The 12,631-nt window shown below is 33.6% G+C and overlaps 1 protein-coding gene across 2 annotated transcripts in view; it reads left to right on the forward strand.

The window, feature by feature from the left end:
- Positions 1 to 4,460: 4,460 nt before the first annotated feature.
- The window catches only part of LOC132547196 (band 4.1-like protein 5), a 50,795-nt gene continuing 42,624 nt past the window's right edge, over positions 4,461 to 12,631 (forward strand). For both annotated transcript variants that reach the window (XM_060210956.1, XM_060210957.1), the window contains exon 1: positions 4,461 to 4,689. In XM_060210956.1, the coding sequence (XP_060066939.1) occupies positions 4,546 to 4,689 (144 nt within the window). In that variant the 5' untranslated portion in view covers positions 4,461 to 4,545. The remainder of the gene's footprint in view (positions 4,690 to 12,631) is intronic.

Genomic DNA, 12,631 nt, shown 5'->3' on the forward strand with positions numbered 1-12,631 from the left:
GGCGGAGAACATTAGCTGTAACCAATAAGATTAAGACAGAAAATTCATAAGTATGCATAGATATCAAGCAAATTTTAAACGGAGCGGTGTGCTGAAGCACCAGTACTCGGAAGTGTTACTTTTGACAAATGAAAATGTATAGATTAATTAACAATTGCTCAAAATTACCTCGAATATCATATGTAAAAATTATCTAAGTATTTATTAATTCTTTTCTCTTTGCCGTAACATGAATAAAAAACCTGCCAAAATTCCTGAGAGTTTTTATATTATTACTAGATAATAGTTGAATAATTTTGAATACAGATGACCGGCGATATAAGTAAGGCTTGATGTATAAGATACGTAATTCTGAATAAGATGGACATAGTAAAAAAGATGAATTTCATCTTCTATTTCATTACTGTCGTACAAAGTGCATATTCTTTGAGAAATATTACAATTGTGTAACAAAATATATCTATTTTCATAGTTAGTGGTTTGTTGAGGTACAATTGTGTAACAAAATATATCCTGTATACGTTGTTTATATATCAATACAAAATATTTTTTATTTGAAACACCTTGTGCCAACCATACATCACCAAAACCAAATCTAAATAAATCTTGTTTCAAATGAAACATCCAATTTGCCTTACAATTCGGCTTCTTGGTATCAAGATCAACTAATTCATAATAACAAGCTCTTAACATACAAGTATCTGTCTTCAATAGTTGTAGCCAATACTTTACAATAGTAACCTTTCGCTGAACATAAGGAAAGCGACATCACTCGAAATACACCATAGAATTATTAACATTTTTCTTTACACCCAAAAGAGATTTTAAAAAGTACACATGTACCTTTTCCGAATCCATGGTGTTATATCAAAGCCCTATATATTTCCCTTTTTATATATATATAACTATTTTATCTGTAACTATGTGTGATTTACGTCAGCCATTCTGGGTAATGCATTTGAAAAAAGACATCTACAATACTCATTGGAGAAACACTGTCCAGACTTAAGCAGATTCCTTTATCATCACTTCCGATAATCAATTATTATGACAATATCATATCACCACAACCATCATCGGATAAAGGCAAGCAAATCCTACACCTTCATATAGAGGTACTGCGAGCAGACCCTACACCATCAAATAGAGGCACTGCGAGCAGACCCTACACCATCAAATAGAGGCACTGCGAGCAGACCCTACACCATCATATAGAGGCACTGCGAGCAGACCCTACACCTTCATATAGAGGCACTGCGAGCAGACCCTACACCCTCATATAGATGTACTGCGAGCAGTCCCTACACCGTCATATAGAGGTACTGTAAGCAGGTCCTACACCATCATATAGAGCCACTGCGAGCAGACCTTACACCATCATATAGAGGCACTGCGAGCAGACCTTACACCATCATATAGAGCCACTGCGAACAGACCCTACACTTTCATATAAGGCACTGTGATCAGATCCTACCCCCTCATATAGAGGTACTGCGAGTAGACCGTACACCCTCATATAGAGGTACTGCGAGCAGACCCTACACCGTCATATAGAGGTACTGTAAGCAGGTCCTACACCATCATATAGAGGCACTACGAGCAGACCCTACATCCTCATATAAAAGGCACTTCGAGCGAATCCTACCCCCTCAGATAAAGGCACTTTGAGCAGATCCTAAACCTTCAGATAAAGGAACTTCGAGCAGATCCTACACCCTCAGATAAAGCCACTTCGAGCAGATCCTAAGCCTTCAGATAAAGGCGCTTCGAGCAGATCCTACATCCTCATACAGTGATAATTCGAGCAGACCTTATACCCTCATAAAAAGGCACTTCGAACAGATCCTACACCCTCAGATAAAGGCACTTCGAGCAGATCCTACACCCTCAGATAAAGGCACTTCGAGCAGATCCTACACCCTCAGAAAAAGGCACTTCGAGCAGATCCTAAATCTTCAGATAAAGGCAGTTCGCGCAGATCCTACACCCTCAGATAAATGAACTTCGAGCGAATCCTATCCCCTCAGATAAAGGCACTTCGAGCAGATCCTAAACCTTCAGATAAAGGCAATTCGAGCAGATCCTACACCCTCAGATAAAGCCACTTCGAGCAGATCCTACACCCTCAGATAAAGGCACTTCGAGCAGATCCTACACCATCAGATAAAGCCACTTCGAGCAGATCCTACACCCTCAGATAAAGGAACTTCGAACAGATCCTACACCCTCAGATAAAGGAACTTCGAGCAGATCCTACACCCTCAGACAAAGGAACTTCGAGCAGATCCTACATCCTCAGATAAAGGCACTTCGAGCAGATCCTACACCCTCAGATAAAGGAACTTCGAGCAGATCCTACACCCTCAGATAAAGGCAAATCTTAATATCTATATTTTATATAGGATGGTGAAACAAACTCAGAGTTCATATTAATTGAAAATTTTCTGTCTGTATATCTGTCTGCTATAAAGTAATCTAAATGTTTGATTTCATGTAAGATGAAGTTAATATCAGATATATATCTATAAAGTAAACCCTTGTTATGATAAATGGTTTTTAATTTGAGAATTTTTAATTTTCTTAACTTTTTTATGACTAAAGTTGACTTCATGAACGATTATTATTAATAAATGTTTGCAATGAATTTAAAACATTAATCAAATAATATAATTCATATGTTATCATATTCAATTGTAATTAATTTCTGCTTTATAGTGCTTAGTATCTGCTTTATTTACAAACACAAGTAAATATTATTTCCACAATAGTATCAGTCTTTTCTTGTTCTTTGTCATTGTAAGAGTTACTCCCCTTATCACTGGTTGTTTACACCTGGATACATTTTATCGATTTCCATATAACCTATATTCTTGTAAAATGAAATTTTACCAAAACATTTGTAAAGCATATGCAACTGCAATTAACAAGTCCTTTTAATAAGACATATATTCACTTCACAATTTATATTGTACAAGACCGAAAGACTGTTGATATGATCGGGCAGGCTCAGTCAGGTTATGACCAGAACCGGGACGCAGGACGTTACAATGTTGGTGATTCATGTATGTATATATAATATATATAAAGGTTAAAAAATGATATGATGATCATAATGTGCAGGGCTTTAGTCCAGAAGGGCAATATCTCAAAAAATAATTCGCAATCCAACTTTTACATTGTAAAGTGCAAACACGTACGCATTTTTATCAATATTTCCAAGTCGTTCAGGTTCGTTGACTCTGTATCTATGTAAACATTCATCGTCTTCCGATAGAAACGGAATTTAAAACAAGTTAAGTTGTGCAACTTTTCGAAAACCCTTTTCCAAAAATAAAAATGTATATATCATCAAAACTCAAGATGACATGTGAAACCTTTCTACATGTGTTTATTAGTATACAGACGGTATACAGACACGCACTACATAATGCTGAAACTAATTCATATATTTCTAGTAGTCTGTTATACAGAAACTCTGACTTTTATATAGTATCCGTTGCAACATTTTTTTTATATATTATCTTAAACAAAATATATGATATTCAGTAAAAGTTGACATAAGATATTATGATTATGGAGAGACTGAATTTGACAAAGTTTTACCTATACTTTCTCGCTATTGTTCTTTTAACAATGGAAAAACAAATATAACATAAAACGTTGCTGTTTCCAATGCAAGATGTTTTGAGGAAAGGTAACAATAGCACATAACCCGCCGATAACGCCATCATAATATTTATAGATTCTGCACATTACACGCCTGCTAGATCATGCAAATCTTCTTTCGTCCCTGCATGACTTTGTACAATTTTCTGCTTTTTACATTTTTGTTTAATGACGTTGTACAATTTTTTGCTTTTTACATTTTTGTTTAAACCAGAGATGTTTATAACACATACGTCCCTGGTTCAAGTAACCTACAGTATAATGTTATAGAAATGACCTCTTAAAAACAACATCAACACTTCACCGTCATTATGATGGATTCTGCACATAGCCCGTCAGATTCTGCCATAATAATAAGTATTATTGATTAATAATTCTGCAATACTTTTGCAATTTTCAGTTAAAGCAAACCCATGATTTCTTATCGGTCACATCAAAACAAAATAAATGTATTCTGTCCGATTCTGTAAGTAATCTTTTAAGTTTTGTGCGACCAAAGCACTCATGTATATAAAATACTCTTTTTCGGTAAATATTATTCATACCGTTTCAAATCTGAATATTGATAGTGAAAATAAATCCATAAACAACACTTGTGCCCGATCCTGTTCGATCCTGCCCTATTCTGTATATCGTCTTACCGGACGAGCACCTGTTAATTAAACCGGAAGTCGCCGATTTATCACCTTCGGTAACATCCGGACATATCCGAGGGCAAAACAGGAAGACAACACTGCACAAAAATCTAACCTGTCGTATGAGTCACATTTCAAAATGGTTAAAAGAAAGGGTGTACAACAACGCCTGCTGGACTGTTAACATATTCAGGATGATGTAGAAGCTTTTATAGTGTAATCGGTTTGGCATTTGTCCGCAAAAATGTCGAGATTTTTCCGATTCCTCAGCCGCCGCCGAACTGGCAGACGGCAGAAGCTCGGGGAACAAGCACCCATCAAAAAGAAGAATGCAATTACGTGTACGGTTATGTTATTGGACGCTTCAGACTTTACGATAGATCTATCCGTAAGTATTATTGTAACTGAAACATTTTAAGTCTTATAATCTAATTTCTTGATGTTGTTGAGCGTGAAATTTGTTTTTGAATGGGTGTGTTTCACAGGTGCCGCTCGGCAGGTGGGTGAAAAGGAGGGGCAGATTACTACAGGAGACATGATGGAATTAGTCTGAATATTTGTTCGGTTTTCTTGCCAGTTAAATCCAGTGTCACTTTTGTTTTACTTTATTATCACTTTGGTATGTTATAAATGTCATGTTTCCGTTAATTAAATTGAAGTATTTCCTATCAGGACAAATTGACTGGCAAGAGATAATAACAGCATCACGTGAATGATTTGTTAGGTTTCCAAGTGATTTGAGGAATGAAAATGTGAAACATTTTGACACCAAGACAGAAATTTATTGGTGGAAGGTCGTACCGTCATAGCAAGAATAAAACTTAGGAAATAAATATCTCAACAGATTTGACTAATCTTTTACAGTAACAGTGTTTCAGGTAAGATTTGATCATCAACAGATTTGGTATCATTTCTAGTTGGAACACTGTATTAAGTTTCTGTCCAGTTCCTTCTCTAGTTCTTATATTCATGGATTAGGAATAAGAAAGTTTATTTATACGAATATAGTTTCATTCGTTAATTTTTAAAATTTTGATGTATATGTAGGTATCATATAACTACTTTTTTCTAAACTTTTATGACATTGAGTTTAATTGATATTCTTAAATTCTGTAAGCTCTATGATGCATTTTGGTGCTTCTTCAGAACAACTTGTCTTTTAAATATTTCCATTTTAATCCACCCACCCCTTCCCCACATATTTTTGTATGTTTGATATGGAGTCTAATGTTGACCAAACATTTATTACAATTATTTATAATTATCCAAAAGTTTGTTAATCTCAAACAACTTTGGTATTTCCATCAACAGGTTTTATTTCTTGGAAGCACATGCATGATTTCTTTAATCTGTGTTTATCTTGTATCTTAGACAATACTTCGTCATCAACCAGGCATTGAATGTAGTATTTCAGATATATTACAGACTACATGTATGATTGTAAGATTACAATTTACTAAAGGCATAGAATATTAATGATAATAAAAATATAAAATGATTTAAGTGTCATATATAAATATTTATATCGTTTTAATAAGATACACATGCATTATATGTCCAGCCACAATTTGACTATTGAGACACTTTATAAAAGTGAATAGATCATGTATATTGTGATCTAATGTTTGGAGAAGTGCTAGGAAATATGTATCACAAGGGATAATGATAATTACAGAGTATGGTATTTGGTCTGACATTCTTGATTGATATTTTTTGGATTTTTACCATTTTTTTTTGGCTGAAATCTCTTTGAAATTTAGTATCAGAATGTACTATATAAGATAAGAAAATACCATCCACTTTTCCCAGGAATCAGAAATATAACTCAGAATTTTCTCTGCTTTAATCCTTTGATGGGATTTCATATATACCATAACAATTGTGTTTTGAACAATTATGATGTTATTCAATTACTTTATCATATCTTATAAGATGCATATGATTGTTTCTAATAGCAAAGGGCTAATTATAATTCATAATAAGAGGCAGGAAACTGCATCTGGGACCTACCTGTCTGTTTAAGAAACAACAGATCTACATGTGTTTGACATATTATGGCTGGAAAATTCAAATCCAAGCAGATAAATTCTGTTCAACATCATTTGCAAGTGTAGGATATCTTATTATGATGCTTCCTCTCTACAGTAAGTGTGAGTAACACTAAGACTAAAAGTGATGTACAATGTATGATTGCTGTGAAAGCAAAGAATTACTGCAACCCCAATCCCCTCCCCACCCCACCCCACCAAAAAAAAAATCCAAGAAACATATATTGCAAGTGTTTCATTAGGTTTATATTTCAAAAATGATCACTTTCATGACCCCAGTGTAGTATTCGACACACACAATTACTTAGCAATTTCCCCCAAGGTTTTGCTCACAATCCTTGTTCAATGTTGCCCGCAGGCATATTTACATTCATCAGTAACACTTACATTTAGATGTTTTGACTTCCTATTATTGTATAAAAAACACACAAAGGAATAGCATCATTTTATACAAATTTAGATAAGATACAGTAACGCTACTGACTTTTTGTTTCATTTCACCTTTATTTAAAATGATACATGAATATATTTCCATTATAAAGTCCATTTGGATCAGTATTTTGGATAGGGATTGGGATTCCTTCTGCAGTCTATACATAAGAAACTAAATTGGCAGCATCAAGCCAGCAGCACTTATCTTTATGTTGGGAGGAAAGACAATGTCCAGTCGGTATCTTAAAGAACTATTTGAATGTTGTTTTTTCTTATACAGAGGAAAAGAAGTATTGATATAGAATGATTGTATAAACCTTGATGAATTCTGTAACTTTCAAGTTTATTAGCTCACACAGTCCCAGGGACTAGTGAGTCTATGCCATATCCTGGAAAGTTAATTTTTTTTTGTAATTGGTAATGAAGATCTGAACAGATTTGGACCAAATTTGGTCAGAAGCATTGTAAGGGAAAGAGGAGCCAAGTTTGTTTAAATAGTTTTGCCTTTGAATAAATACTTATTCTCATGTTGGAATTATCATGTTTTCATCAAATTTAGTTAAAAGTATTTTTTGGTGGAGGAAATTCAGTGTTGCAAAAACTGTGGGCCTGGGGTCCCCAGGTGCAGGAGGGATGGTGCCTTATATAAGATATGAAGTAAATTCTTCGATGTCCTTCTTCTTCTGTAGGAATGCTATAATTCTGTCCCAATTTGGTCTGAAGCATCTTTGGATAAAGAGAAACAATTTTTAATGGACTATGTAGCTCTTGGGATTTTGTCCTTATTTTGTCTGAAGCATCCTGTGGAGAAGAAAAAAACAGTTTTCAGTGAGTCATGGGTTTTTGGCTTTTGTGGCCTGAACGATGTGGCCTAAAAGGGGGAAATAGTTTAAAATTTCTTCTTGTAGTGATGGATGATTATTCATTTAAATTTGGTATTTTTTGATAAAAGAAAACCAAGGAAGTATAAAGATGGGTCTTGGCCCTTGGAAGCCAGAGGGATGGTGAAAAAGGGAAATATCTACTCACTATTCAAGTCAGGTTTTTAAAAGATGGCACATTTTGCCCCACTTAAGATAGAGGGACAGAGTCTAATAGAGGAAATAGGTATAAATATTCAAAATACTTTTCATTCTGTTTAGATAAAGCGATTTCAGCAAAGTTAATCAAGAGTGCATTGCAGGCCCTTTTTGCTTCAATGTTCTTGACTTTCAGATCTAGACCACACAGCATCTGTTCATGCTGCATTGTAACTAGTGACATGTTACATGGTCATGGTTATTGAGAGAGTATTAGACAGCACAGTTGATAACACATCAAAATGACGTGAGATATGAATAAAGATATCCACTCTACCTCTCTGCATAATTGGTTATGGTTCAGTGCCGCAACTAGTTGCAGCTGTGTACAGTTGGTGATTAAGGTTACTTTTGTACTTAGGATAGAGTTATTAATTTCCAGAATTTGAAGACTTCATAATAATCTCTTTTTTTTGGCAATTTCTTCATTGTTTTATGAGTGTTCATTTATTTGTATGTATCTTGTAGAGCTGGATTGTCATTCAGTGACTTCAAACTTGCTAAATTCCATGATTGAAGGTCATACAGTTACACTTATTCATTGTTACTATGAAGTGTGAATCGAAAGCTGACTGTTGATAGCTGCAGATGTCTTTTAAGATTTCTCCAGGTAGTTAAAAGAGGCTTGGTTGATTAACTTTAGCCACCAACCATCTCACCACATAACAGACAGGTGTGTCTAGTACAGGTAAACAGAGACACAGTGGAGAGTCACTTGGAGAGGTTGGTGTGATGTGAGATGTCAATCACAACACTTGACCTTCACCTGACAAATATACCTGTATATATTATTCAGTTAGTGGGAGGTTGGTATTTACTTTTTATTGGGTATTGGTGGATAAATATTTCTCCTGAAATAACCCCTTGTTTACACAGTCTCTTTTGATTCCGCTATATGTCCTTACTTCTACGAATCTTTCAGCTTGTGGCCTGTAAACACAGATTAAGTATGGTGTTAATTGTTACTTTTTTCATTTCTTCATATTTCTAGTACTATAGCGTTTTTTTTATGTAAACTTTTGCCAAAGGTACCTGTGTACCACCGATGATTAGATGTTAATCATAGTTTTATGTCCAGGTTATTTTGTACAGGTGTATAATACACCTGTGTACTAATGGTCAGTTGTGGTCAGTGTTTTCACCTGTACTAATACCAGCTATGTAACAGGAATACTATAACCCTATAACCGTTAGTGATATTGTTACAGGTGGTAGCAGTGTACTCTACCTTGTCTACTACCTGTAAAAATCTTCCAGTGTCAGAGGATTATACTCACCTGTGTTCTACCTGAGACAATAGGTAGTGATGTATAGGTAACATGAAATATACTCGTTAAGGTGTAGATACCACATTTCACTTCATGGTTCTGCATAAGCTGTAAGACAGTTTTTAGTCCGTCATGAAATTTGAGTCTGATCACCACGGTACGATAATTTAGGTGTGTATATAAACTACTGGTACTGAAGAAATCAGTTGAAATCTTTCTGTACTTAAATATCGCTGAACCAAAACCTTAAAGTATATTTCATCAGAAAAAAGGGTTTTGTACCTTTTAAAAAATTGTATTTGAATTTGTTGATGAAATTAATCACATGAGGACTGTACAGAAATGACCAGAGTTTTTTGAAATGACCCTTTTGCAAGTATTTCCAAAATTGAAAATTAGTTATTCTTTTATATCACATATAATCCATCAGTTCTATAGTGAATTCACCCATGTAATATCTTTTTTATATGTCACTAATGTTATATACCCTGGAGTGTTTTCCATTGACTGCACCACTTGCACTCTGAAATCAATTATGATATCATATGAACAATGGTGTTACAGCATGAATTTAAAATGGATGCCTTCTTTTTATTTTGTCCTCCACATTTTTACATTAAAACCTGTAAAAATGGAATCTCCCTGAGTTATCGGTATGTAATAAAAGTATCTTGATTTTTTTTCATTTTGTATGATATGTAATGAAACTTGTCCCAAAGCTTTAATTTTAGCTTGCCAAGGCTCGCAAAAATAAAATCTTCAAAGTCTCTTCTGTTGTCCAATATATATTGATCTTTGTTAATAGTTTTATTTTGATATATTGTTCAGTAAACATGATAATTGGATCTAATTTCATTGAGTGGATATCAAGCTATGAAAAATCATCATCACCTCCTTAAGAATTATCAAAAAAATGATATGATTAGAAAATATTATGAAACAATGTTCATTACTAGTTAATAATAAAAAAGCTGATAAAGCATGTTTGTATAAATTACAATAATGGATAATTTCAACCAGCTTGTATCTAATTCACTATAATATGTCATTTACCTAGTTACCTAATGGTTGTGGAAACAAATCAAGTTAAAAAAGATCTTTTTTGACATGTAATATCAATGTGACAGAATTTTGATCCTGTAAACTTAAAAGTTATTGTTATTATCTGTTTAGGTAAATTAATAATGTCATGTTTTCTGATGTATCACCATGACATATTGATATGAAATTAATTTATTGGATAAATTAATTACTTTAATTATGACATTCTGGCTCACATTCTGCAGGACTTGTGATTTATATCATTAAGGATCCTGTGTAATTATACACAGCATCTTCTATGTATTTAATATTAGCAGAAATAAACTTGAAATGCATCAAATATTGAGGGTTTGTTTTTTAGAAATTAAAAGATTTGAAAATGGTAGAAGGCAGATATTATGAAGCAAGAGCTTATGTTATTGAAATTAATGTAATATTTTAGAATCCTCTTATTTTTGTTATTAGAAAGAAAAGTATACATCTATTTTGGATCACAAATTGTGAAAGACTTTTCAGGGTCGGTGTTTGAGAATATCGTCAAAATGAAACACAATTGGGAGGGGAGATAACTGTTCTGAAGCAAACCAGTAATACAAAATATTTTTTAATTTGGCCTAATGTTTTGACATCTGACCCCTAATTGATGTAAACTTTTCCTGATGTGGCAATTTAATGTTCCATCTGACTAGATTCTGTTCATGCTTTTGAATGATTGACTGCATGTATATGTCAAAGCCATATGGTAGAGAGACATTTAAAGGTAATATCCATTATATATGTCAATGGGCATTAAAATTTTGATACTCCATGAACTAAATCGTAAGATATCATGAATGTGCATTTACCCATACTTTGACGGAGCTTTGGTTTATAGACAGCTCACATTTAATACTCCTGAGATACCTATAGGAGGGACATATACACACCTGTCAGATCTACTGATATCTAAATGTATGACAGGCAAAATGTATGTATTACATATAAAAGATTTGTACATAGCAGTAGAAATTTATTCATTTGCTTGTTGCTGGGTGGGGTGGCTTTAATGTGATTTGAACCGTTTTTTTGCCTGCCAAGAGTGCATGTATGGTAGTGTTGGAGAGATTGAGAATGGTCAGAGAATTGCTGAAGGAATTGAAAATTTTTAGGGAGTAAAAGTACAAACTACCTAGCAATTTTGTTATTGACTGAGGTACTGAGAGACTCAACAAGTCTGTTCTAAATACATGTTCTGCGCTGTAGTGTTTTCCATAGACCCATACAGAGAGAAAATGATTCATGTTGACATGCATGTAGTTCTACTGTTACAGTGAGTGAGAATCAAACTACAAACTTAATGCTACACAAATCTTTTTATAAATACCAACATAATAGGGGTCTGACATTGATATTATCAACTGGATATCTGATATCTTGTTGTTAAACATTCACTTATCTTAAACTAATCTAAAACTGTTAAATCGCTTGTAAAAGCTGCACTTTATCATTTCAACTTAAGGGTACATGCTACTTGACTTATTGTTTATTTGTGATTGACTTATTCCCCCTTAAAAAATCTTAAAACATATCATCTAGTAATACTGAAGGAATTAACTTTTTCTTAATTGTCATCACACACAAATCACACTTTCGTATGAACCAATATTTATAATGTTAATGTGTGATAAATGAAGTCCAAACAGGTTTATTTCTAAATATCATAAAAGTGAATTCTTTTTTATAGTGTTAATTATATAACATCATGCCAGATATATAAGACTTCATACAAATAGGGTTCGACTCCCAGAAAAGAACATATAGGGGTCATGCACCTGCGTGGACTTATTCCTTCTAGTGTCTAAAATTCCTATTGGATGTTATGTATGATCTAAAGACACATTTAAACACCTGTACATCTACTGTGTATCATATACACATAAATGTTATCTTTCTGTTCAATAATTCATGGTTTAGTGAATTTATGTAAAACAGCTTTGGAGAAGTTGGAGATAGAATATGCGATATATATATTCATAACAGGCATTATCTTTCATTGTTCAAAAATTATTTTGATTTATGTTAGAAAATGCTCTTAGGGTGGGCCAGTTCTTACTGCTTTTGAGGGACAAAATGGATAAAGATTTTTATTCTGAAATTTTACAAATGTATATGTCCATAACATTAAATAAAAAAAGATATTCTCTCTTCAATAGAATACTAGTAGACCATTTCTCACAGCTTTTGGTATGGCAAACTATTGATAAATATTTCTGTTCTGAAACTGAGGAAATGTTTTCAAAATCTACATTGAATTTGAAAAAGAAAATGTACCATCAACAAAAATTTATACATGCAGTTCCTTTTATAGGATTTAAACATGCAGTTTTTACACAGGGATCGTGGTAAGACTGAATACTAGAAAATATTGTACTGTACATTTGTTTTTAGTACATTTTCCTTTGTTCTTGGTCTTGAGACATCAC

Source organism: Ylistrum balloti, unplaced genomic scaffold (assembly GCF_031769215.1).
Source record: "Ylistrum balloti isolate Yb309-2 unplaced genomic scaffold, AGI_CSIRO_Ybal_v1 Utg369938, whole genome shotgun sequence".
NCBI classification, from domain to species: Eukaryota; Metazoa; Mollusca; class Bivalvia; order Pectinida; family Pectinidae; genus Ylistrum; species Ylistrum balloti.